Below are 27,947 nucleotides of genomic sequence, written 5' to 3'. Positions count from 1 at the left end.
CAACCTTCATACCACACAATTCACTTTACTTTCACTCACACATGTACAGGTATATATTCACACATTAGCCATCAGGGGAAATTTTGGTTTCAGTGTCTTGCTCAAGGACACTTTGACATGTAGAAAGGAGCAAGCGATCGAATCACCAACCCCTGCCTGCAATTAAATGACGACCCGATTGACCCGATGAGCCACAGTGTCCTCCAATCTCCCCAATTATTAGAAATAGCACAATGCTAAAGAAAAGAGAGGTTCAGAAGTGTTTCATTCAATGGTTTTATGAGTTGTTGTGCATTGTTAGCATGTCATGATCACACAGAGGTTTTTATTGGGATGTTTTGTGTAAATTAATGGTTAACATGAATTGCATTTATTTTTCCATTCTCATTTGTCAAACATTATGTACAGTTGATTCCAGTTCATATAAAATCTTCACACCAACACTGTGACCCCAACACACACTCAACTTTCAAAATTCATACACACGCATCCACAGACACAGTATAAGAAAGAAAAATTATGTACAAAACTGTCTCTCTACGCAGACAATTTTTTTTACTGATGACCGCTGCATTTGATAAAAAGGAAAAGAATCTCCCCTCGAAGCAATTGGAAATCGAGGCAAATTCTTTCGTGAAGAAGAGTCTATTACTTCAAAAATTGTGATGAGAAACATGCACGGCGTTCCCAGGAGCCACCTTATTTTAATGATCCAGTGCATCAGTTTTAATTAGACAGAAATATTTACACAGATTTCTGATGCAAAGAAAACTACATTTGGATTGTTTTGATATTTCAATTCAAATTCACCAGGAGATGCTTCTAGTTAAATCTGCATGTTGGACAAGATTACCAACACAAACCTGCTCCCTAGATTTGTCGATATACCCCAATTAAACATTGTCATCCAATGAGAAATGAGCTTCTTTAACAGACAAGAGAAATGGCAAATTACTGTATTATTTAGCACCGGACTATAATGTTCTCTTTATCCTTGTTTTCTTCGTGTAGCTGGATGGCTCCGACGTTGATTCATTGACAGTGATCAGTAATAGAAAGACAACCTAGGAGATGTTTGCTCTCCAATGTATTGTTTAGTGGGAGAATAAACACGAACACAATGAAAAGAAAACATAATTGATATTTCTTTTTATGAGACATGGTGAGAATGCACATCCTTGATAAAAACAGGGCACACACTCAACTCTCCATGTAGACAGTTTGAAATTAACCTACAATAAACACAAAAAGGGGAAAACAACAAATACATTATTTTTTATGATTACATATAAAAACTCTGTTTTTGGCCAATGATATGGGACAATCCTTGCTTTCCATTTAGTGCAAGTGACCTCAACGCATACATCAGAGCACCCCGCACTCACTGGGGAGGGTTTCATTCAAGCATTTCATTGGTAACAGATTCCCCCTGAAGCTCAGAAGCTTTTGAGAAGCTCACTCCCATGATGAGGATTGATCGTGGCCACAACATTGACTCACTGGGAAAATACAAAACTACTGAACCAAGACCGGACAGCCTTGAGTCACCTGTGCAGAAACAGTGCAACACTGACAATTCAGCAGTCCTTTAAATCATAAGTTCTCTCTTTTCCTACCACCTGAGTATAGGAGGGATCAAATATTATCTATTCACTATGTTGCTGCTTCGCGTCACATACTTCAGCCCGACCGGACTGTAAACTTTATATAGAAGCCAAGGCACAGTGTTGGATTCAGTCTCCCAAAGGCTCGGACACTTCAATGTAGCAATGCTGTCTCGGATAGAAGAAACGTATAATTTCCCTGCTCAAAGCTGTATTTGAAATGAATGCATGGTATCAGATGGGAGATTGTGTGAAATTAAGCACTTCCATTCAGACTTCATTGATCATCCTCTATAAAAAAAAAATAGAGTGAATTAGGACTTATCAGCTGGAACCCCTCAGCCAGGCAGGACAGGTGGTGATCTATAAGAGCACTATTGCGTGGCTCAGAAATGAAAAAGCGGTGGAACTCAAAACCTGCTTTAATGATGGATGAGGGCCACAGTGGATCAAACGTTTACTTCTCTCCCTCTTTTATCGCCTTCTCTTTGTCTATTTCTCCTGATCCAGTCAGGTAGAGATGGAGCAAGCCTTTCAGTCCAGACGCCAGCAGGATGCTCTTAAAGAAATAATTTAGTAGCACTAATAACCGAGTGACTGGGAGTGAGTCCTTGTTGTTATAACGGAACAAAAGAGTCTTTATCGCTCTTGTATTTCCGTCATAAAAAGAGAGACAGAGACGCTGTCTAGAGTTCAAACTGTTCCTTGTTGGGTAAATTTAAGGGAGAGATCAAAATAAAAAACACTGAGCCAACACCCAAATTCGTGCAATGGTCCTCAGATTTTGTTGTCATACAGTGTCTCCTCGTCGCTTTCACTCTCGTCCTGAAACTCATTGGCAAGCAGCGACTTCTTGGAGCCCATGGAGGTGAGCCGGATCTCATCGTCGTAGTCGTCTCGGTGCTGTCGCAAGCGGTGGAAGCCATCTTTTTGACGGTTAGACTTGGCGGCACACACACACCAGATGATGCACGCCGTCACCACTAACGCCGTCATGGAGGCTGCTGCAAGGAAGAAAAGAAACGTGCAACTCAGCACGTCTGCTTGCATGCGCACACCGTTTCTAGCCAAGAGACCATTTAAATACTATCACACAACACTTGAATAATGAGATTTTTGTTTTGATGATTAAGCACACTAAACATAGGACTGTCCTCCATAAGTGTCTATGACAAAGGTCATGCGAGAAGACACTGAATACAGTGTCGACGAAGAAAATTCCTTCGTGAAAACTAGTTAGGAGTCTTGGTTCCAACTGCTCATAAAAACACTGAAAAAGAGAGGAATTGTGTACTTCAACAGCAGTTAAAACAAAGGAAATCGTGTGTGTGTGTGTGTGTGTGTGCGCGCGCGCGTGCGTGTGTCAAAGATCACAAGACTAACAAACTAGATGTAGTCAAAAAACACTTATGGGGGAGATTTTTTATTTAACCTTTATTTAACCAGGTGAAGTCCCATTGAGATTAAAAATCTCTTTTTCAAGGGAGACCTGGCCAAGAGAGGCAGCAACAGAAGAAATACATAGTTACAGACAGAAAACACAGAACAAGACAAGTTAAAAGAAATTAAAAGTTGAGACAGTGACTTAACCGAGTTAATTTAAAAAACATTGACATTTTTGGGAACCTGCCTCTATTTCTTTCATTTTAGATTTAAAAGCAGTGAGTGGCATCAGTTCAAATTTTCACAAATCACATTTGTTTAATTTTGAGACGTATCACTAGCAAGATTTGCATCATTATGTGGGCCGATCACATCATGCATATAGTCAACACTGGTTTCTAAAGTCCTTTTTATAGACATGCTTACCTGCACTGGCCACCACAAACTCTCTGGGCAGGCCAAAGATGCTGTTGTCCATGTCAAACACAATGATGATGGAGCTAGCAGCTTCATAGGAAGACACCACCACCTGCAACACAGCACAAATCATTCAGTAGGCCTCTGAACCTTCCTGAAACACCGTCACATTCCATCAATGCTGAGATGATTTACAGTAAAACAGAAACTGAAACATCAGAAAACTGAAACATCAGAATCAAGTTACTTGTTTGTTTTGTGTGGTAGCCGCTGAATATAAACTGCTTTGCTAAACTTATCTTCTTAGCTAACCTTTTGACGTCACTCAAAATGCAACATGAAGACAACATCAAGCTCTACCACATCATAAACAGAATCATCTCATCCATTCGGTCCGTTTCTCTAAATCGAGGTGGAAGCCATTTAGCTGTCTGCCAAAGCTCCCTACTTAAGTGTGGTTGTTAATTACCTAATCAGCAAGCCTCCCTTACAGGTGTGACTGCTTAGTATAATCTGGTGCAGGTTGTGTTGAATGTCTAAAAAAGGATTTGAGTGCTGGCTCATCTAAATCCTAAATTAAACGGCTATTTCCTGAGAGGTAAATCACTGGAATCTCTTTCTGTAACTTGCTTGACTTTTCTCCATACCAAGTGTCTCTTATTTTTTCAGCGCCATTGTTCAAGTGCAGTTAAAAAAAAAAATGGGGGAAACTAGACCAAAAGGATTTCAAACCATGTGGTTTCAGACCTGATTCAGTAATGTGGCCTGAACACGCAGCCAAGAGTTGTTGGCAAAGAGTAAGTGCACCTCTTTATCCTAATTTCTCTCCTTGTTTTTAATTATCAACATGGGTCGCTGGTAGTTTTATGGACAGTATGACACAGAATAGCCAACAGAGGAACTGAATCCACTGAAACTAATGTCACTTTAATTTCCAGAGGAATGAAATGCGTCCCTATGGTCTACGGCGGAGTATTCGATGTCCTAAGAAATATGGGGAGACTATTAAAGAGAGGAAATACATGTTGGCCACGAGTTACGATTTGGACCTTTTGTGTGAGCAGAGCGAAGCAGACCCCCAGAAACCCCTGGATGACAAGTATAAAAGGAACGCTGCCGTTCTTCCGGATCTCAAACTGCCCGGCAGCGATGGAGCCCTCACTACTGAAGAGAGGACCTCCGGCAGCTTGTCAACTCGCCAGCCGGGACCTCTGATGATTCACGGCTTCACAGTACCAGAGTACCAGCAGACGTATCATTCAGTGGTGGATCCCCTGCTCTTAAGGCCTTGCGGGAAGCTTGCAGCCTACAGTCTGAAGCTGGGCAGAAACATTAAGGAACATCTGTTTGAAGAGCTGGCCTACCCCACGCTGCAAATTTCAGAGCAGTCAAATGGAAAGCTGGAGCTGATGGAGAGATTTTGTGTGCTCCGCCCGACACCTTTCATAGATATAGACAGAAATGGGGAACCACAATAATATCCTCTCACTAACCTTCTATGATACGAGTGTACTATTTATTATTATTTGTCTCTTGATACAGTTTTCATTTTCCTTGAAATGTAAAGTAGCAGCTGGATTTATATTTCAAATGTTTACTGAAAATAAATAATATTTCTCACAGTTTAAAAAAAAAAAAAAACACAATTATGCAATACCTACGAAGCCAAAATGAATGCTGCATTTGGGTTTGTATCTGCCTAAGTGCTCAATACACCAAATCATTAGTTTGTACTGTTTGTGTATGATCACCGCCTGTTCAACAGGTCACATGTGGTTGCAACTGATGCACAACTGCTTTCAAAGACTCGAGCATAAAAATCATGCTGAAAACCAGAGATTGTAAGTCTCTTCTTCTACTTTAATTATCATCCACATTCAAGGCTCATCTTCAAAATTGTCATGTATAATAATGTAAACATTTTTAAAGGCTCATCACATCTTTCGTATGCATTTCAAGTGATCATAATGGAAAAGAATAATTAGACGCTCTACTTTGATTTACTTGTTGTAAAGTGTTGTCCCGTCATCCTAAAGGCTAGTACATCCCTTGACGGTATAATACATGGTATGAATACAACTGTGTACCTCTTGACGTTGTTGTTGGTAGCCATCAGCAACGGCTTCAATGTTGTGGTTGCCAGGAGCCAGCAGAGCATGAAAGTAGCCGCCCTCTGCAGTAAAGACTCTCACTCCCCCGTTCAGTACAATGATCGCCCCAACAATAGGCTTTCCACTCTTGTCCCGCACCACGCCACGCACCCCTTTATGGACCTGGGTGGGGTAGAAATGGAGGGTAAATTAAAGGCTGTAAAAATCTTAAATCCTTAATTTCAGAACAATATATGTTAGATATGTCATGAAAACACTTCCTTTCTTCTTTTTTTTTTTTTTTTTTTTTTTTTTTAAAGCTAGAGCACTCACTGTTTTAAGTTTCCATACTGCTACATTACTTTTTGAAAATATCTCATTTAAAAATCGGTTACAAAGGTAAACAGGTCATACAGTTCATATTATATATTCACGTCGCAATGAAAAACAAGTCCATTAAACAAACTCCATGTTGTGCTGATTACATCTGGCATCATACCTCCACCAGCATGCTTAGGAGGGCCTTCTTGTTCTCAGCCCAGAGTGTGGGCAGCTGCTCAGCAGGAGGAAACAAACAGCAGCCGCTATACACGGTGATCTCTGGACAGTGACCAAAGTCCATGCTGAAGTCCTGGTAGGACACGAATACACAAGAGAACAAATGAGACATTATTGGGGCAGAAGCCCATTTCTGGCTTTGCTTTATGAAATACTATGTAGTGGCAGCATGGACGCCAACTTAACTGCAATCACAGACACTGTAGTGGAGAGACTTACCTTCATGCTCCCCATGTGACTTTGTCTCTCTGCTGCCCTCATAACTCCATCTGGGATGTTGCCCACTGAGTCACAGAGAAGTTCCGTTAGGTATTAATAGCGATTCAATACCAACAAGACAACGGGGTTTATTCTTGGCACTTAAATTACATACTCTGCCCATTATTTGAACATCCAGTGTTCCCGAGGTGCATCTTAGGATGGTTGTTGGCGTAAACACTTGCCAAGTACTTCAATGTGCCCTCATTTTCAACTGAAAAAAAAAAAAGTACATAAAACCACAAGGCCAAACAGCAATCAGTGATGAGATGGCGCATTGTTTGTCGTACTCTTTGCAAATTGTAAGCTGTGAAGAAACCTACCAGGCTGGACAGGCTTGTCATAAGGGTAGGTAGCAACAAGGGAGCCTCCATCAAGAGCAACAGACAGAGTGTAGGTCTTGTCTAGAATCAAGTCCATCATGGCTCTGGTCTCTGGTTGGGCCTCCACCACACGCTGTGACGCATTGCCTAAAAAAAAAAAAAAAGGAGGAAAACAGATGGTGGACAGGAAATGTTAGAGCAAACTTAGCGTTTTATGGCAAGTGTATGTAGAAAGTGCAATGACATCCATTTGTGACATTCACCACAAATCTTTCACAATTGCAGTGTGAATTAATTGATTCAATATTTTTTTTCTTTTATCTTTGTATCTCAATTCAATTGCACACACACACACACACACACACACACACACACACACACACACACACACACACACACACACACACACACACACACACACACAACTGACCAAAGAAATCTGTGTCCAGATCTTTGCCACGAGCATTGTTCAAGCCCTGGATGGAGGTGCACTGCTTCTCAATAGCCTGTTCTCGTCCATCTGGGTTGATAGAAGGCACGATGACAATCCGGGTCTCATTGATCAGCTATGGAAGGGAAACAGAGAATGAACAAATACAGACATGGCTGAATCTTATACTATATTTACTGGGACCGGTAACGGTACAAACTGAACCCAATCGCAGATATGAAAGGTTTTAAATAAGTTTAATTCCAGGCTATCAATGTACAATATTTCCTGAGACCCTCCAAAACTCACCCTGGTGATGACTGGGTTTTTGCCATAGTTGATACACAGGAGGGCAGCAAACTCCAGCAGCAGTTCTGTGCCCACAGGGGCATTGCCATGGATCCCAGCTACCAAGCGGATCTTGGGCTCAGAAGGTTCAGCTTCCCCTGGTCTGTTGGAGATTTCCAAAGCCCAAATGGTTCGAAACTCTACACTTTGGCCTAAACTGGACACACAAGAGAAGAAACCAGAATATATTATCATTAGAAATAACTTAAGTTGTAAGTAGTTCTGGACAGTATTGACTTGTGGCACACAGAGGATGAGAGATATAGAGGTATGATGTCAAACAGTTATGTATCATTAAGTGGAGATGACACTGGCTGGTTCAAATACCTGTGTAAAGATGTTATTTTGGGAAAGTTAAGTGTGAGGCCTCTCACGAAGCCAGAGAGCTCTTTGTAGCGTCTGTAGCGGAAGCTGTTCTCCGTGGCCGTGCTCCTGACCAACTGCTCCAAACCCTGGCCCAGAGAGAGGTCCTTGATTAAGCTCTGGAATGCCTTCTCAGATGGGTTCTGTGTAGGTTGGGGGCCCTTGGGAGACTGGCCATTAGGGTCTGAGTGAATACGCGTCAGTCTGAAATCCACCAACTCTACATGATCCTTTGAGACTGTGGCGTAGGTCCTCACAGGTTTATACCTGGACAACAGAAAAAGTTAATAGCAGTGAAAATCAGGGGACATAACAGCACAGAAATATGTAGAGAATTCTCCGTTTGGGAAACCAAATCTTACCAATGAGCGGAGGCAGTGATAGAGTAAGTCCCAGGGACCAGCAGCCTCCAGTAGTCTCCAGTGAGAGCTGTGGTGATATTGTGGTCTATCTGCTCCACACTAATGGTGGCATTGGGAATTCCTGTGCCATCCCTAGTGTCAGAGACTGTGCCTTTTACTCCACTGTGAACCTACGGAGACACATTACCATATTAACATGAGTAGATGCAAAATAGAGTATGTAGGGAGAAAGCTCAGGGGAATGTTAAGAGTTTACTACCTGGTGTATAAACTGAAGCAAGGCCCGTCGGTTTTGTTCCCAGTATTTTGGCAATTCTATGCCCACGGGGTACTTCACACAGCCTAGCTCAATGGTCACCTCAAAACAGTTGGTGTTGACGTAGTTCCAGTCCTGCATGCCACCTAAAGAAAAAGTGCTCCTTTAACTTCAAATTCCATTTCAACACACAGTGGTGTTAGTCAAATACCCTGAACTGCCAACAGGCATAGTCAAAATGTGGCAGACTTACTTTTAATATCCACCATGAAATTACAATATTGTGTCCATTGTTGAAGAATCAATAACACTTTAGTCTACAACTACAGTAGCTTAATTTACTTTTACTAAATACCCCTTTTGCAGACAAACCGACTGACTAAACTAGTAAATAAAACATAATAAAAGAGAAGTCCGAATTGGCCAAAGAGGTGTGGGCAAAATTAAAACAATGAATGTGGCGAGCAATCATGGCGTTATGGTGGATTTAGGCTTACCTGCAACATTGTACCAGACGGCACCATTGGTGATGCCATCCTTAAAATATTCCCCACGGTACAGGTTCTCACAAGTGTGTCCACTGTGCATCAAAGGATTCTCCTGCACGCGCATCACACACACACACAAGAAAAAACAACAATGAGTACTGTTGTGGTCAGGTCTTCAAACCTCGTCTTTCCACAGATGTCACAAAAAGCCAGCGGCCTCTCTATGTCAATTATAACATGAAACCACATGCACACATAATTATCCCAGCCTGAAACAGATCCAGTCGGCAAGAGTGTCCAGTTACCTGTGAGTAGGCTCTGGACATCTGCTGAAAGACTTTATCATCAGGCGCCTGGCTGTACTTTGTTATCCCCTCTTTGTCATCATCATAGGGGTAGTTGACGACCAGGGAGCCTAATATTCCACAGCACAAACATTAGACAAACTAGTGAAAAAAACAATTACATCTGTGGTTGAAATATACTTGCTATGCATAATTTGTTTACCTTTCACAATGTAGCCTAATATCTAGACTTAAATGTGGATTCAAAGGCAAAACTTAAAATGATAGCAGTAATCCATTAGGTTTATTGAAGTAGCTTTAAAATCCAATTCAGTGTGAAATCTGCAATCTTTGGCACTAAAGTTCAAAATGAGACCGTACCTCCATGCAGGTTGGCTGACAGCGTGAAGGGGATGCTCTTCATCCAGTTCATCACAGCTATAGTTTCTGGCTGTCTGGGCTCTTTGATGGTAAAAAACTGGTCTGGGAAGTTGCGGTTCAGGTCAAAGTCGTTGCTGTTGTTGCGCCCTTTGTAACCAGCTATATCCCCTGTGAGAGAAAACAATGACTAGCTGTGAGTTACCTACATGTTTCCTTATCTGCAACCACAGCATGTTCCGGCTGATGAGATATGTACACAACCTCAGCTCCACCTCCCCGATACTTCCTGTTACACACCAGCAGCAGCTGTCAGCAAAAAGACACTGGCAGACAGAGGAAGTGCTTTTGGAAATTTCCCCATTCTTTAAAAATGTTCACAGAAGCAAGCTGGTGCAACTAAAGCCATTTAAACCAGCAGATGCAGTATGTAAGGAGATAATATGCAAGGATAGACTACTTCGCAAAGGAAATGAAAAGAACAGCTTATATGTGACAAAATAATGCTCTGTGTACCTCTCAGTATAGCAATATACACTCAAGGAATGTTAGTCAACTGATCAAATTACTGTTCAAAACCAGTCATGTTACATCTTTGCTCATGTATCCAAAGAAATGTAACGGACACCTGTGTGGCCTGTATACTAAGATAATGTTACTAGTCTTAATTCCATACTGTGCAGATAGTGTTACGTTATTGTGTCCCTTACCTTCAGTGGCTACCTCATATCCGTCGGGGTTCATTGAAGGCATGATGTGGATGCGGGTATTGTTGATCAACTGAGTGACCTCCGGGTCAGTACCGTAGTTACGGCACAGGTACTCAATGAGGTTGAGCAATAACTCTCGGCCCACCACTTCATTACCGTGCATGTTGGCTACATACTTAAACTCTGGCTCACCTGACATCGAAACAAAAAAAAGAGTAAACATTTGTATTAATAAATAGCATTAACATAATGGAATGCACACATCACATTTTGAGGAAACATTCTCCATGACGCGTGAATAAAAACTCCTTTAATCAACCCATCTAAGACATACCATGCTCATGGACAGTGGGGTTGTCTGAGATAACCATCACGTAGAGCTCACGGTCTTCCACGGAGCGGCCGATGCTGTAAAGATGGGCAATAGAGGGGAACTCGCTGCTGTACTTGCGCAAGAACAGCTCCATGTCTGCGTAGCTGTGGTGACGAAACTCCTGAGGCTGGATGGGCTGATGTTTGGGTGGAAGTATAGGTGGGTTGCTGTTGCTCGTTGCTTCAGGAACCAACCGGGTCTGGGTGGAGTCAGAAGAGTCGGTAGTGGTGGTGATGGTGGGGAGGTTTGGATCATTGGTGGATGGAATGGCGTATGTAGTCACAGTGATGCCACCTGGGCCCTCGTTGACCACAGGTGCCAAGGTAAAGTTAAGTTGTGTGGCTTTGCCCTCCACGACCACAACACTGTGGACTGTCATTGGTGTGTACCTGTGTACAGAAAAAACAATGCGTGCTTGAGAACTTCTACTCCACCTTAAAGATACCAGGAAGTACCAAAATTAGATGACACAGCAACAACATTTTCTTTTCTTCTCTCTACCAGGAAGTTGTTCACCAATGACTTCCAATGACCTGTGACATATATTGTTCTTCAGAAAGAGAATTACTCTGGAACTCTAAAGAGGAATGCAGCACTTGTGGGTAAATCTGGCTGGGACATTGACGCTGCCCTTCACTTTTTTAATAATCTGTAAGAGCCAGATTACCAATTTTGCTGTGGGATTTGGCAACAAACAGCGATGAATGTACCGCTCTCTGTGCTGTGATCAGTCATTGCAATGATATTTGAAACCTGACAATTAATTATAATGCAACTCTATTTTTTAACAACCTGCTATGCGAAGGAAGATTCAATGGTGTTACTCACCCCGGGGCCACAGCTGTGATGTTGTATGTTCCTGGAAGTAGAAGGCGGTAGTAGTCCCCATGTTTTCCTGTGGTCAGGTTATGGCGATTGCTTGCCACCACAATGCTGACATTGGCGAGGGCAGCACCATTGACGGCCCTTTTCACATAACCATGGACACCTATGTGAACCTGGAAGACAGTGATATTGTAAATACCAAGGGTATCCGGCTAAACTGGAGAAATGGTATGGTAACGGTATCAGACAGGGTTAGATTGTGGCATTGTCCTTTTAAATAAACACAAAAAAAGAAGGTAACATTATTATGAATGCTGACGTATCGTTACTCCTTTTCTTAGTTATGAGATCTACCGTTTCTATGTAGGCTAGTAGGGATTCCCTGTTCAGATCCCATTCCTTATGGAGCTCAGCAGCAGGAGGATATTTGCAGCAGCTCAACTCCATGGTGATTTCCAGACAGTTACCATGCAGGTAGTTGTAGTCCTGCATCCCACCTAGACAACAAGCCAGAAATGTAATGAAGAAATTAGGCTAGAAATGGAACCAGCACATTCAGTCATATGTTATATAATAGAGAAGAATGTGTCTAAAACCAGAAATGAACATGTAAACGTAAAGTAAAATCTTAATCCTAATTTGACCCCATCTTCATCTCTTCGAGTTTACAGATAGCGTTTAATGTGTCAACATGCCGTGGCGTCTGCGGTTCGGCAAACAGAGAGACGAAGAGGAGGGCCCACTGGCCAGCCCACCGCAGCGACAGCAGGCAGCCAGAGACTCCCTGGCTGGACGGTTGCCAAGACCGCCTGCTGGGTGGCTGCAGGAACCCAGTGAATCACTGACCCTTTGTAATAGGGCTCAAATGCTAACAAATAACTCTAGCAAAGCAACCAGCCTCCCACCAGTCAGAGTAAGGAAGCCATCAACCAGGAAACAATGGCCTTTAACTATCTGTGATGCACAACAATGACATGTATTTGACAAAACACCTTAAATACACAACCTCATGACTTTACAATACTCTATAGTACACCACAGTTTTACATGCTTTAGTCAGTGCTTCTTGAAACCTATTTCGTTAAATCTCTATTTCTAATGTACTGCACCATCACTGAACAACCATTGCAAGAAATTCATACTTCTGCACATTTTTTTATGTGTCATATCAACTTGGAGATCTTGCAGTAAAGAAAATGACAATGCATCCCATACAACTGTGGAGAACAGCTGCAGGCTGTAATGTGGTATACGGCTTGGCTCTGAGAGCAGGCGTACCAAAATACACCACAATCACAGATTCCTCCAAGTCGTCCCCGGTCAAACAGCAGCTGGTCAGCGCGAGGGTGACTGGCTGCCAGCTCATTCACTGGACACTGTAAAGGGCAACTTAAGAAGAAATGAAGAGCTCTGAGACGCGTTCCACCAAACTGGTGGATACGAACAGTGACACTAGACAACAGTGACCATGCCCTCTGAGCTTATTTTGAACGTGATAGTGTGTAGAAGTGCGTTGGGGTAATTCATCAGAGGTTTTACCTCTTGTGGTGGCAGCAGATTGCTTTGTCAGCCAAACAAAATGTACCCTTTGAAAAAAATCTCACCTGTTAATGATGAGCAAATAACACTGGATCTAAATCCAGCTGTGACAATCCACCATGACAAACAATACAAACCCTTTTGTCCGGTCACAGGATGTTAGGCGTCGTCCTGAGCCAAGTTACTGCAAGTACTTTGTTCATACGGATCAGGTACCATTTACTTAAAGTAAACACCTCCCATAGCTGCTAACATAGTCTGACAAACACACAGACACACTATGACAGACTCAGCCTTAAATATCCTGTCTATGTACCGGATCCAGGGACACACCCTGGAATTGGAAGGAAACCACCGGCGAGACAATGGAGCCAAAGTCAGAGCTGGTAGCTGAACTTGCCGTGTAGGGCATAGGGATGTTTAAAAAGCAGGATGACTTTAAGGGTTCAGAGATACAACGCAATAAACTATGTTATAATAATAATCCTGCAGGAAAAATAGAACTGTAGTACTGTCATATGACCTTCAGCAGGTTACAGTGACAGAGGTCTGAACATCAGATTATCACAGCAATGCGTTTCCATACAGTAAAATGATATTCTGGACCTCATACTCTGTCATGTCTAAAGATAGTGACATGTGTCTCACAACCTAGAGCTTTAAACAAATCACAGAAAAACATTTTATGCTGTTTCAAGACACTTACAACAAACATTATATATTTCCAGCAACACCAGAAGGTCCTAGTTATGAGCAGAGGGTTACATGAACCACAATACAGCTCAAGAAACGAATGCCCTCAGAGGCCAAACTGTGTCAAGAGATTAGGAGTCAAGATAACGTGTTATGCTGAATCATTATTTCAAGCCCCGACTGCCCACACAAAAACAATCTCCTGGTCCTGGCTCTCTGCCTGGACCACTCATTATGTCACACAATGCCGTGTCTGTTTCCATCATCTGTCATTAGCCCAGTTTTAGCAGTGACATTTCGTCCAATGCGACATGCCAGACGGATCAAAGCACTGTCTATTGAAGTGTTTTACACTTTTTGCTGTCCATCTTCATCTTGATATTGTTGCCGCTAAGAGCTTTCATGACTGGCTCCTATTGCAACCTGAAGCTGACTGAATACAGGCCATTTAAGATGAGGAACAGCATAGAGGTAGCAGAGGTAATCTTCAGCTAAAACCGTCATTCAGTAATCACACTGCTTTTCCTTTCTGATGAAAATTAAAGCCAATATTTACCCTGATAAGTATTAGCAAACCTGGTGCTGTTTAAAAGTGTGTGCTCAAGTTTGGCAATGATTAACAGCTCCAGGTCCTGGTGGTAAACGGATAGTGCGACATATAATGACATTGTCTAGGTTAAAGTGATCTGCAAGTGAACAAATACTAGTTTTTTTTTAGGAATCTTTTAAATTGTGGGTCAGTTTATCTACCTACATCACAACATCTGGTAAATTACATTAGAGCAGGTCTTAAAGATAATAACTACTCCTGATTACTTCCCCCAAACAGTCTCAAAAGTGCATTCATACTACATGGTTGAAAACTGGGGCGAATGCATGCTAATCCATGTGAAATGCCCAATTGGAAGACACACTATCCTTTCCTAAAATTGACTACCACAAAGGACATCTCAACAGGAAAAGCAGTGCGGTAACCTGAAGTTGCATACACATCACCACCTGCCAACCCCCCCGGACAAAATCAACCAAACAAAAGTAGAGAGTACGCTGATCAAGTTTCTGCCCGGTTAATACAGAGCAGAACCGTTTTTTGAACCCGAATGAACTGTAGCAGGTCGGGAAACAACACAATGTGCATTTACTTACTAACTTACAATTTAAAGACACTTAAAAGAGGACAGGGATACACATATGTGGGCTTTAGTATGCCCAGACTGAGCCGTCATGGCAAACCTGTTACGACTCTCACACTTTCAGGAGTTACTGGCTTTGGCAGGAAGGCATTCTAAAAACCAGACCACACTATTCAATGCAGCAAGGACTGAAGTACGAGTATGATTCTTTAGCTTATTAAATGCTGGTACTGCCTCTAAGAAGCTTTGAAAAAGCAAGTTTTTTAAGTTGATCTCTGAATGTAACTTTGAACAAATCCACTCCAAAAAATACCATTTTTTTTTTTTCACAAAAAAAAAATTCCTGAGTCTCCTCAAACCGGTTGTTGCTCGTACATATCAGTTGTGGGAACCAACATATTGTATTCTGCAAACTGACCAACAATGATAAGGGACATTCTTCACCCTCCGATGTGTAGATAAGCAGCAACACTGGATAGACTGTCATTACAATTTTTTCTTTATTTATTTATTTTTTTTTTACAAAAGAGTTTTACTTGCCTGCTGTGCACAACAAATATAACACTTGAAGCACACGAGAGAACAATGACAGGAAAAAACATCTTCTACCACAACAGCTCTTTAATCAAAGAACAACTTTAAACTGTCTGCGGCTGGATATCCTCACCGTACAGACAGAATTTCTAAGTCGTGATGGTCAACACAAAATCAACTGGCCACGGTTTTCGGAGCTTGTGGTACCTCGCACGATTCATCTACAGTTATTTGTTCTCCATCACTAAACTAGGCATTGAAAACAACGAAAAGTCCTCTTACCAGGAACGTCGTACCACTGCGCCCCGTTGGTGATGCCATCATTAAATGTTTCATCCAGGGCATCGGGACAGTTGGGCTCTCCGGTCTTCATCCCAGGGTGGTTCTGGGAGTACACCAGGGCCAAGTGGCGAAACAGGCCGTCGTCCTCTGACTGGCTGTAGTAGCCCTGCCGCAGGTGGGAGGCAGAGTCGTCAAAGGGGTAGCTGGCAACCACGGTGCCGCCATGCAGGTTCCCTGACAGCACGAATCTTGAGAGACGAAAGGAAAATTTTAGACACATGTGTGTCTTCTCCTCCAAACTCTAAAAAGTGACAAGGAAAGAATTCTGTTGTGTGAAGATGCTTGGGAGTAAATTCTAGGCATCTTCTTCTGGATGAATATTTGTGTACATGTCGGCTTATATTCTAGTCTTCCAAGTGAACCTCAGTCTCACACACCATGTTATTATGGCGTCCCAGGACAGCAGTTCTTTCTGACTTTATTTTGAGTCCCACACTGAGGTCCTGATTAAGAAGGGAACTAAGGAGAAAATGTGTTACTCATTGACAAACATGTTTCCTGCTCTCAAAATTGGGGCTGCGCCACTAACGTTTTATCCATTTCCAGATGTATTAAATAGCTGATCGCATCAAAGCAGAGGGGAAACAAGGAAAGACAGCGAGGGAGGTAGGACATGGAAGGTCCCTGGACGTTATTTATTTGGTACTTGACCCCAATTTTCAGCTTTCAGGATGCCTCTTAGTATTTTTTTTCTGGGGGGGGGATTAATCTATTATTGTCAGTTGGTCAATAAAATGTAAGAAAGTGGTGAAAAAATGTCCACCACAATTTCCTGATGCCAGGGCGATGTCGAGAAATTGCTTCTTTTTTTTTTTTTTTTTTTGCAGAGCCCAAAGATACTCTGTATAAAACAAGAAAAGGACACAAGAACATCCATCACATTGAAGAAGCTGGAACCACTGCATCTTTTGCAGTTTAGCTTGAAACATGACTCAAACATTTAGGAAAAGAGTTACGAGTTCATTTTCTGCCGATTGACTAATCTACAAATCTCTTTTGCACCTCAGTGTTACACACCGTGCCGTTATGGTGTCCCGGTTCAGTAGTTCTGGACTCCATAGTGAGTCACACAACCCCTGAGGCCTTAATAAATTAGACAAAGAACAGAGTTGCTCATTGATAGGAATGTTTCTCACTCTCCAAATCCTCCACTGTGAGATATGCATTGACCAAAAAGTGTTTTGAGATCAATAAAGTTTATTCAAGTCATTCCTCTGGGCAACAAGGCCCACAACAACTGAACTACGTGGTGTGTGCACTGTGGTGTGTTTCAAAGAAAGAGAGTAACTCACTTGTTCTCCTGGATCCATCTGATCACAGCCATCACCTCGGGGATGGTCCCTGGATTGACCCCGGTCCCATCATACTGGTCAGGAAAGCTTCTATTGAGGTCTTTATTTTGGGCATTGTTTCGACCCTCGCTGCTGCCACCGCAGTCTCCCTCTATGGACCTCTCAAAGCCGTCAGGGTTCATGCTGGGCATGATGGAAATATCCGTGGTGTCCACCAGCTCAGTAACACGCGATTCCTCTCCATAGTTAGTCAGCAGGTACTCTACAACGTACACCAGCACCTGCCTGGACACGGTTTCGTCCCCGTGCATGTTCCCGACGTATTTAAATTGAGGTTTCCCCGGTGTGTCTCTGGTGGGGTCCTTGGTGATCCGCATCACCCAGAGCTCCCGTCCCTCAACGGACTGACCTATGCTCGACAGGTTAGCTATGTGAGGGTATCTCTGAGCTAAGGACTGCAAACGCCCGGTCATGTCAACATAATTGTAATATTTGTTGTAAGTTTCTACCGTTTCCTCCGTCGAAGGGGTGCCGCTTCGTGTCCGGGGGACGTCACCACGGGAGACAACAAAAAAGAGAAGAAAGGCGAAAAGTGACGCCCGGAGTTTCGGCGTGCACGGTAGATGCTCCGAAATGTGCACCATGTTGACGTTGTCCTCTAATTTTACACCATTCGGACTTTCAAGTCAAAGAAAAAAACAACACCAGGTCCGGAGAGTTTGGCTCCGCAGCGACAGGCGTTTCTTTGCTGTCAGACGGTCTGGCCTGGCTGTTTCCATCTACTTCCGCTCATCTCAGAGGGGCAGGGCGTGACGGTGACGTAATGTTTTAAGGTCGACCGTAAGAGTTCGACTTTATTTTTTTTACGTTTTTGCCCCAATTTCACACATGTAACGTGTAAAGTAACAGTGCTGGCGGCTGTATATTTTCCAGAGATGTACTGCCAAATAGATGTAAATTTGTATTAATGTGGGTGTCAGAGTTGCCGTATATATGCATCCCAAATCCATTGTCCATTGTCATTGTTGTTGTTCTTTATGTTCATATATATTCTTCGATGTATATTTATATTTATATTGTACATAGTAGTTAAATGTTAAATGTTTATGCTGAGTTTCTCTGTTCTACTTTGTTGTCTTTAATGTCCTTGTTTTTATATTTTTCTTGTTTATTTGTATATTCCATGTACTGTACGTTGAGAGCAATGTGTAAACCAGAGTCAAATTCTATGTATGCGTACACATACATGGCCAATAAAGCTGATTCTGATTCTGATTCTTATATGACTCAAAAGTCCTGAAAAGTTTAATGTTTGCTCAACGGCCACAGGCAACACATTTTCAAGCCATTTTCTGTTGTATTATTCATTCTTGACTATGTTGAACCCTCACCCTGCAGGCAAACTTATGTTAGCCATGTCCATCCACTAATATTACACAAATGTGATGAATGTGGAGTGTTTCTCTAAGCTTTAGAGACTCTATACCGAATATATTTTAGCTATCAATGGAGCAGAGGCTCTGTAACTATTTATCTTAAGGGGATCTGGGTTTTGGCTCAATTTGAGGATTATTGACTTAATGTGTTCTAACCACTCTTTTCCTTAAGCAAACACGAGAGATCTTAATGAAAATGAATTTTAATGAGTGATTTTATTATCAATGCTGTTATGCTATTAACTGTTATCAGTAACTCATGTAACAATGCTTCTTATGTATGGGCGGAGCAACCACATTACATCTAACTTGTTTGCATTTTGAAAATACTTTGAGTTGTTGATTTAAGCTTTAAAAGTATTAATCCTCTGTTACAACGATATCAGAGGATGATATTCACACTCACAAAAAAAACTCTTGCTCATGATTTCCAGTAATTAACCAGTATCACTGACAAAATGTTGGTGATGTTTACTGTATGTGTGCATTGTTCATATCACCAACTGCATATTTTCTGTAAGACTATAATTATTATACACAGGCAATACAAGGATTATCCTAATTTACACTGCTCCACTTTGGCACAAGCTTCATGTGGATTTGTGAGCCCCCTTTTTGTGTAAATGTACTTTCCAAAAGCAGAGAATGAAAATAAATCACAACTGAGCACCATGGAGATTAGCAGCAGACTCTTGTATTTCTGTTTATTTTGTGTTGCCCATTCCTTTGTTATTGATCACTGGTAACACCATCTTTACCCACAAAGATGAGGAGCAATGACTGAGTGACATCACCACCCTGCCGCCATGCGCCCTTCAACTTCCTCCTCTTCTCTCCTCAGTGGGGCGTCAGTCAGGGGCTTCTCTTCAGTGACAATTTATTTTTCTTTCCTTAATTCTTTTCATAATTTCTCCTTACTTTTATTTGACAACAGAACAAAACAAAAGTGCGGTAAACATCTTGATTGTGAAGCACCAGCAAAGTGTCAACGCCTTAGTTCAGTCAGGTCTGACAGAGCTGGATAAAGCTTGGAATGACTGGGTTAAGGAGGAGGAGGAGGAGGAGGAGGAGGAGGGAGGGGGGAGGGGGGGGAGAGGAGGTAAAGAGTGAGAGGTTGAGAGAGGAGGCTGCAGGTCTTACTGCTGGATTCGACGCAGCGACTGCACCTGGAAGGACTGAGCATGGGAGCCCCACTCTCTGTAATGTTTGTACTCGCCGCCATGACGGTCACACTCCATGATGTACTGGTAGCCCCGGTAACCGGGAAACTGGTAGCACACCCAGCTGGAGAAGGAGGAAGGGGGGAGGAGGGATGTTTAGAGGAGGAAATGAAACCAGTGATTAATGATTGAAGATAACCACACTTCAAAAGTATGTGAGAAGAAGGCAGCAGTTAAAAACAGGGCTTCCTCTTGTCATTGACAGCTCACTACATTCAAAAAAAGTTAAAATAATAACATGTAGAGAGCAATACAGCATAATCTACACAGAAATATGAGTGCCCTTAAAAAATAAATACATCTCAAAAGGTTTATCCTTATGCATGCATTGCTGAGACACAAATAATCACAAATAAACTGACAAAATTAATTTGCAATAAATAATGGAATACATCATTTTGGGATCAGGTGGCGGTTAAGGTGTCTGCAGATTGTTAGTGTATTATTATAACATGTATTGTGCCATGTGAGTTTAAATGCAGCATGTTGGTTAATGGCAGCATTAGCAAGTCAGAAGCCTGTGAAGAGACTTACGTGCCGCTCTGAACTTGCATAGATCCAATCTCGTTGTTGCCCCAGCCCATCGCCTGCAGAGAGGGGTAGTCGTCGTTTATCTCCCACTGGCGTCCCATGAAGTTCTCCTTCTCGAACAACACCATCTTGGACTCCTTGTGGTTCTGTGTGCATGTAATGCAAGAAAAGACAAGTTATTTACTATATGGGCCTATTCATCTAATTTGTGAGGGAAGTCCATAATCTATGCATCTATCTATAGTTTATTTTTAGGCTGTTGGGATCCATAGGCTTTTCACACAAGAAACCAAGCAGGTCAATTTGTCAAACTTAACGCTTTTTAATTCAGAATCTTCTGGAGACACATGAGACGTCAAATAGAGGGGAAACACAAGCCTTTGGAGTGGGACCTAAACTCACAGCAGCGCAGATGGGGCGGAAGGACATCATCCTCTCAATGTGGTAGGCGTTGCTGCCGCTCCACGACTCCCAGTGTGGATACTCTCCTCTCTCCAACACAAACTGCTGTCCACAGAAGCTGGAGTGTTCATATCCTGCCCAGCTGTCCACAGCAAGCAGACAGACACATATACACAACATGCAGGACCATTAGGACACTTAGGTAAAAACAGACTGATTACCAGATATTGGATCTGCTGAACATTTCTACTGTTGCTGAATGTGAATGTTTTCACAGGTAGATCTCTTTCACTGAAGGTAATTTCCTCATGTGTGAAAGATTCTGCAGAGCTCCTCGTTTTGACTTACGCTCCACACTCCACCTTCAGCGAGCGGATGTTGTCAACGCCACACTCCATGATGTTCTGGCAGGCTGAGGTAAACTCCAGACGCTTCCCTTGGAAGTTCTCCTGGTCATAAACTGTGATCTGGAGAGGACACAAATGCATACATGTAGTATGCACATGCCACATGCACACACTGACGTGTGTACAGACACGCACATCATCATTGACATCGTCAGGCCAGGCATGAATTTAAAAAATAATGTGAATCTGCTTTTGTTATTAAGCACCAATGGCAAGACATGACACTCACCTTCCATGGCCCCAGTGGGTTGGGATTGTTCAAAGCCATGCTACTGTGTGTCTCAATGCTGATTCACCTTCAGTGTCGAGAGAAGGGAGAATCATATAGACAACTTAAGGAAAACATCACACAGTTCAAACACAACCTGTCACCTCCTCCACACAAACTTCATGAGCTAAGTTATTGTCAATAGTCTATGTAGGAGGTATAGTCATATTCTTTGAGTGTTGCATGTCTGATACAGTAGGAATAATCTTGACCTCTATGAAAGAAGTATGAAACCTTTCTTGAAGCTGACTATATGCTCACACTTGATGATGCAGCTGTTGTCGTAGGCACAATGCTGTTTGTTCTCCCGTATGATCAGTATGTGTTTGCATGTGCATGTCTGGCCTCAGTCTATACATTTATGTGGCTCAGCAGAAACAACAAAGACAAAAGACACAGAAAGATAAAGTGACAATGGTCTGCAAAGGTCTATAGGATGAATGGATTGAGATAGAGGGCTTACCTGACCGGCCCCAAAGAATAGCAGTGCAGTGCTCACAGGGGGCTCCACAAATACGATGTCCCGACCCCAGAGTAAACGGACCTATTTATACACGCTGGTGCTGAAAAGCAGCTGGGCCCGTGGGTCGGGGCAGGAGTCAGCACATTGCTGTTGCAGTCATTGTTCAGCACTGAGCTGCCGGGCTTTAGTCCGCTGCATTCGGACTGGATGGAGGGCACCGTGCCCAGTGCAGATAAGCGCAAGTTCCAAATGGTCCACGATCAGCGGGCCGGACCAAGTCCTGGCACGGCCTGGTCCAGGAAACAGATCATCACAGATGTAGGCAGTCTTGCCAGTGACTCTGATGCAAAAGGAAAAAAACACATTTAGTGTTCAAGTGAAAAGCAAACTGATATTGCGGACCACAAACAGAACATCTTAACTTGTATTTAAAATCTCTATCCTAAAAGACGCTTGACTCAAAATAACAGAATTGTCTGATTAATAAGCCAGATTTGTACTTTAATAATGTACCTGCTTAGTTCCTTCCACACTGAGCTGTGCTCTGTCTCCGAGCTGCACGCCATGTCCACGTCAACTGACCCCATGTCTCTGGTCCTTTAACTTTTCACTCACTCCTATATACACACATGCTCAGTCATGCACACACACAGTAATGGTCAGAAATGGTTCATGCCGTCAGAAATATATTCAGAGCATACAAAGGAACTCACACACTTACACATCCTATACATCCGTTTAGACAGAGACAACTGACCTTGAAGTCAGTTTACAACTTTACACGTTACTTTATTTCATTCAACGTTTTTTTCTTCATGGCGATAAAAATAAATAATAATTAAAACATCCACGTAAGCCTAAACATGCCGGAAAAATACATTTTCATTGCATTTTATACAAAAATTCCTGACACAAGCGTCCCCACAGGTCAGTGTTTTCAAAGCAGTTCACCTAGCTAGCTAACTCTAAACTCATGGTTACTTTATCAAAAACTCCAATAATGCATTAATATTGTCATACACATATTACAGAGCTACATAGAGTATACCATTAATACTCTGGGTCGTTGAGGAATTAAATAATTGTATGAGACAATTTAGCAATATTCTAAAATGTAAAAACATTCAGTATCTATGTTTTGCAAACTGATATTTGAGCCACACCCAGAAGATGATGAGAGATATGGTGTGAACATTTTCTACCAGGTTACCTCTTATATGCTGTAAGCTTGCAATACATTTATAAAGACTAATGTTTCTGTAAATGTAGCATGACTTGCAAAGGTGAAGATAAAACAATCACACCGAGAGACAGAAACACACCTGAGTGATTCAGAATATTCTGAAGTGTTCTTCCTCCCATGTCAACGATGTAAATGTCTAAAACAGCTTTGACGTCAAATGTTTTCACATTGTCTTTGTATTAACAAAACAAAACAAAAGATGACGTTTCCTGTGTTCTTTTTCTATGCTCTAATAATTTCCTTTATATTGTTAACATTTGCCCAAAGGCCTTTCACCACGGCCTAACAGCTGCATCAAAGTCATTACACTGACATCAGGTGGAAATCAAAAATGTTCTAATGAGATCCATCTGCTTGAAATTAGTTTTACAAGCATTTAAAAGATCGTAGTGCCACAGGTGTGAGAGGTCTTTGGCCAAGTATGCATACACTGCACCCTTATTAGAACACATTGGAAGCAGTCAGACAAAAATATGAATCTTTTGTTTTGCTGATAGAGCTAAAAAAATCTAACATTTAATTTATCTTTAGTCTTTTGGTCACAAGGTTCCTATTTGTATCTGTTTTCACAAGTTGCTTGAAGGTAATATTCTGTTAGCATGCACAAATGCTTGTGTGCATATGACATGAGTGTGTGGGGTTGTATGACATGTCTATGTATGGAGACCGCCTGTCTGTACAGCACTATAATACGCAAAAGAGTGTCCAACACTCGCCTCTCCAAACAATAGAGAGATGGACGCCGCTCCTGCAGTCAGCACATTACACACACAGGGCTCAAAGGCTTGGACCAGCTGCACCAAGGATCAAGAGAAAGAGAGACAGAAAAAGACAAAACAGATCACAGAGAAACTGGAGAAAATGACTGAAGCGAAGAATAAAGAAAGAAAATAGAGAAAACAATTTAAAAGTGGTGAGGGATGGAATGTGAGAGCAGTGTGTGCAAAAGTAACTGACTGTGTATGTGTGTGCATGTGTGTAGGTGTGTGTGTGTGTGTGTGTGTGTGTGTGTAGAAAAGCAAACTTTCTGCTGATGGCAGTGACTGTTCCCGGTCCCCCACAATGGTGCAGGACAACAAAACAGGCCGCCGCGTCAGCACGACTTGCCCGTAGATTATCAGTGTGACCTTTGACCTCGCTTCATGCTCCAAAGAGCCCACAGCCAATGAGAAGTCAGAATCCAACCTCTATAGACATGGCATGGAGGTGAATGTATATATATATATACCCACTAGCAACGCCTGCGTCCATCACTTTCTCCAAAGGTCGGTCCGTTTCAACCTGCAATTGTAACTGTAAGTTTCCACTTAAGGTCTTCTAACTTTTCAAAAACTGCTAAATTCATTGGATATTAAGGGGGATACTGTGGTTTTCCTTGTCTGTTCACGCTTTGGACTGAAAGAACCAAGCAAGTATTGGCTCTTCTCTTAAACCTTAACTTTGGACTGAGCAGATGGAATATTGACATAAAATACAGCCGGGTATGATTTTACTTTTTAGTGCTGCTCTCATGTTCAGCTGCTCATCATGAGGTAAGATGTAAAAGAAACATGAGGGGCTGTGCCAAATACTTTATCCTTAAAAAATGGATCATGGAAGGTTTGAAGAGATCAGTTCTTTGTTGCTGGTTTAATAAGTGTTTTTGCTCTCATAGAAAGGAAAAAACCTCAGGGAATGAACTGGGAATATAAAGACGAACACCACTTTGAGGGAAGAATCAGATGAAATTAGGTTGCTAAAAAAAATGTTGTAGGGATTTAGGAAAGCAAAACATTAAAAAGAGTTCAGTTATTCCTCACTTTTCATGGGAACAGTAAAATAAATAGCAGCATAGTGTACAAATGTACATTATTGTAGAAATCTGCTTACTTCTTAGTTTTTTTGTTTCCAAATTTAGATTGAGTGAAAAGTCTTGAGGTTTATGTTTCAGTACACAAGAAAAGAAGTCCAAGGGAAAAATATATGACAGATTGTTTCCACAATGTGTTTCAACCTTGAAGAGCAACTTAACATTCCTTGAAAATGTAGTTTTTGTTGACTTCCAGCAGTTTAACTCCTTGTGGTGAAGTAGTGTACTCCGGGGTCTGTCAGTGCATCGTGACATCATTGTTGGGTGTGGTTACATTTGCTCACTCAACCTCACCCATCAGGGATTCTGATTATGGTCGGAGTGAAACCGGTGGAAACTTTCAACCACAGAGGGCAGAGTTAGTTAACCCTTTAAAGCCCTCCTAATGCTGCACAGTCAGACACATTTTACAGTAAAACCATCAAAAAAATAAAGGTACATCCTGAAATCTATTTTTTCATATGCATAAATGTGAACATCGACAGAAAAGATACTGTATGAACAAGAAAATGTTCCCTTTTAGCCAAAAGACAAACAATGAAGGAATGAACGTTGGCTTGGAAGGATCCTGACTCTTATCAACAACAGGAACCATTGTGCTCACACACCACTCTCGGTGTACATGCTGTATTCCAGCAGTGAAGAATTGAGTAATTCCCCCTTTTCAAAGCCCCACAACGATATGTAAAAATGGCTGACTGACTTTGTGCTTCTGTCTCTAGATCTGATCATGTCTCACTCAGGTGCTCAAGGGAGTATTGGCAGCCACTCTGCCATTGGGCTGAGCAAAAACAAGGTACTTCTACTATTTATTGATTTTTAATCGATACCAATCATTGAATCATTGAAAATATTTTCAAAGACAAATGCCAACAGCTTGTTTTACCTTTCAGATATACCTCTATGAATATGAGAACTTCCAAGGCCGTAGGATGGACCTGTTTGGAGAGTGCAAAAACCTGTGCGAGAAGGGTTTCGATAGAATCGGCTCCATCAGAGTCGAGTGTGGACCGTAAGTCACCACACCTGCCATCAAAATATGTGTTACAACACGGTGTACATTTTTCCTAAATTAAATATGGATCTGTCTTTCTATCAATCTCTCTAGCTGGGTGGGTTATGAGCAGCAGAACATGACCGGTGAGATGTACATGCTGGAGAAGGGAGAGTATCCCCGCTGGGACACCTGGTCCAACAGCTACAGGTGTGACCGCTTCATGTCGGTCAGGCCCGTCAAAATGGTGAGTTGTCTCGCTGCATTTTCCCCACTCATCCATCTTCTTTTGGCACGAGGGAAAGTGCTTTTTATGGATGCTCTTATATGTGTATTTATAGGCTCATTCCACTGCCAGTATTTTTGGATTAAAGCTTTTATTAGCTGACATTTCTCTTGCCACTATGTTTCAATTTGACAATTTGTAAGTTGTGACTAAAAAAATACAGACAACTACAAGTATTTAATGTTTTCCCCAGAGGTTTGGTCCTGGCTTCTAAAACAGCATTATTATTCAAACCAGAAGCTGCACCACCGACATCTACAGTTACTAATTTAAAAGTGATTTGTGTCTCTTACAGGATCCCCAGGATCACAAGATTTGCCTGTTTGAATGTCCAAACTTCGAGGGTCGTAAGATGGAGGTGTGCGATGAGGATATCCCCAGCCTGTGGTCTTACGGCTTCCAGGACCGCGTTGCCAGCATTCAGGTCACCGGTGGAACGTAAGTCATTTCTGTCCACCAGAATGAAATGAAAACTAAAAGGACACGCAGCTAGATAAGCTACATGGCCAAAGAAAGTACAGCTTTTTTGTTCACTGTTCACTGGTGTTTCTCTCTACTTCCTCTCACAGCTGGGTGGGCTACCAGTACCCTGGCTACCGCGGCTACCAGTATGTGTTTGAAATGGGCCCTTACAAGCACTGGAACGAGTGGGGAGCCCAGCACCCCCAGATCCAGTCCATCCGCAGGGTGAGGGACATGCAGACACACCGCAGGGGCTGCTTCGAGATGACCGCATAGAGAGGAGTCCAGCAGACTGTGGGCTAACAGGAGGGAATAGCAAAAGGGGTCAGGCTTGCTATGCTGCTAACCATCCCTTGGAAATTATTCAACCGCCACATAAACGAATGGCTTTTGAGTATTGTTATGCTTTTACTGGTAGGATTTGGGAGTATGTGGCATCGTGAATGATTCTGATAAGAATCTCTGATTGTCACAGACTTCCAGAGTAACTGTAACTCCGGTAAAAACTGTAGCAATGCTCTCTGTCGACAGACCTCGTAGAAAGAATATGAAAGGGGGATTATAGGGGATTAGTTGATAGTTTGTGTTTATTAGTTTGTTTCAATGCTATTATAACCCTTTTATTTTATTTTGATTTACTCGCCTACGTGTTTCTAGCTGACATGATGCCAATAAGCCGGTTCGCCAAAGCGCTCTCCCACTCCTGGGATCCACCGATTTTAAAGAGTAAAGGGATAAACAATTATATCATTCCTCACAAAGTACTACCATGGACAGCTCTCAGCTCTGCACATGCCCTGCAGTAAGTTTGCCAAGCAGAGGGAGGCACTATCTGCTCATATTAGCAACAGGCTCAGTTCACTGACAGGATGAGGGCACTGGCCAGCCTGTGAATAACCAAGAGAAAGGTGGCTATGCAGGGTTGTGTTTTGCAGATGTGATCATCTTTTGGCTGGCCTGTTTCATCTCATTGATGGGGCTGTCTGGAAGATTTGCATTTAACACTTTCTCAGGGATGCTGGCATCTGGAAAGCAACTTTCCAATGAAGAAAAATGAAATAAAAATATTATAAAGCTGCTTTTGCGTATTTTATTTTCATTGAGGGTCATAATGATCCTTTACTCAGATGTTATTTAAAGTGTCAGTAATCAATGTGTTTTATTAACAATGGATCAAAGGAATATGTGTAATGTGAAGAGAATTATCGTCCAACTCTGCAGTGTCTCTCAGCCCTGAGGAGTGCATATTCTGTCTTTCAGCCAAATGTGTTGGTCTTCTGGCCCACAACTTTGCTGTTTTGAGTTCAGTCTCACTGCTCTCATTGACACGGTTTCCATTAGCTGCAGGCTGCTGCTGTTTTCATCAATAAATCTCTGATAAATCCACTGTACACTACCTCACT

The 27,947-nt window shown here is 42.2% G+C and overlaps 4 protein-coding genes across 5 annotated transcripts; 2 read left to right on the top strand and 2 right to left on the bottom strand.

The window, feature by feature from the left end:
• Positions 1-262: 262 nt before the first annotated feature.
• cpda (carboxypeptidase D, a) lies at positions 263-17,775 on the bottom strand. The gene is made up of 21 exons (XM_031860610.1): positions 16,984-17,775; positions 15,632-15,879; positions 11,805-11,947; positions 11,454-11,623; positions 10,587-11,014; positions 10,253-10,444; positions 9,546-9,713; positions 9,186-9,295; positions 8,890-8,992; positions 8,396-8,538; positions 8,137-8,306; positions 7,739-8,041; positions 7,373-7,568; positions 7,064-7,199; positions 6,634-6,780; positions 6,426-6,524; positions 6,272-6,336; positions 5,994-6,125; positions 5,492-5,677; positions 3,414-3,516; positions 263-2,608 (listed from the first exon to the last, which is right to left on the bottom strand). Exons 1-21 carry the CDS (start codon positions 17,625-17,627, stop codon positions 2,382-2,384), a joined length of 4,113 nt encoding a protein of 1,370 aa, XP_031716470.1. The 5' UTR covers positions 17,628-17,775; the 3' UTR covers positions 263-2,381.
• LOC116390692 (uncharacterized protein C22orf31) lies at positions 3,970-5,680 on the top strand. Of its 2 annotated transcripts, none has more exons than XM_031860616.1 (2): positions 3,970-4,201; positions 4,469-5,680. In XM_031860616.1, the coding sequence occupies exons 1-2, from the start codon at positions 4,163-4,165 to the stop codon at positions 4,880-4,882; spliced, it is 453 nt and encodes a 150-aa protein (XP_031716476.1). In that variant the 5' UTR covers positions 3,970-4,162; the 3' UTR covers positions 4,883-5,680. The 2 variants fall into 2 exon arrangements, 1 of the variants encoding a protein (XP_031716476.1); XR_004213190.1 differs by lacking the exon at positions 4,469-5,680 and adding an exon at positions 4,343-4,428 and having other exon boundaries at positions 4,113-4,201.
• Positions 17,776-19,093: 1,318 nt separating the features above from the next.
• On the bottom strand, positions 19,094-21,788 carry cryba1a (crystallin, beta A1a). Its single transcript, XM_031861083.1, has 6 exons — positions 21,711-21,788; positions 21,209-21,275; positions 20,921-21,039; positions 20,573-20,714; positions 20,174-20,316; positions 19,094-19,703 (listed from the first exon to the last, which is right to left on the bottom strand). Exons 2-6 carry the CDS (start codon positions 21,245-21,247, stop codon positions 19,556-19,558), a joined length of 591 nt encoding a protein of 196 aa, XP_031716943.1. The 5' UTR covers positions 21,248-21,275; positions 21,711-21,788; the 3' UTR covers positions 19,094-19,555.
• A 2,421-nt stretch (positions 21,789-24,209) lies between these two features.
• On the top strand, positions 24,210-27,611 carry crybb1l3 (crystallin, beta B1, like 3). The gene is made up of 6 exons (XM_031861053.1): positions 24,210-24,248; positions 25,525-25,598; positions 25,696-25,814; positions 25,911-26,043; positions 26,378-26,520; positions 26,652-27,611. The coding sequence occupies exons 2-6, from the start codon at positions 25,533-25,535 to the stop codon at positions 26,818-26,820; spliced, it is 630 nt and encodes a 209-aa protein (XP_031716913.1). The 5' UTR covers positions 24,210-24,248; positions 25,525-25,532; the 3' UTR covers positions 26,821-27,611.
• Positions 27,612-27,947: the final 336 nt, after the last annotated feature.

The sequence above is a fragment of the Anarrhichthys ocellatus genome, unplaced genomic scaffold (genome assembly GCF_004355925.1).
Source record: "Anarrhichthys ocellatus isolate YVR2014 unplaced genomic scaffold, GSC_Weel_1.0 scaffold24, whole genome shotgun sequence".
NCBI lineage: Eukaryota > Metazoa > Chordata > Actinopteri > Perciformes > Anarhichadidae > Anarrhichthys > Anarrhichthys ocellatus.
This window is presented reverse-complemented; position numbering and strand designations above follow the sequence as displayed.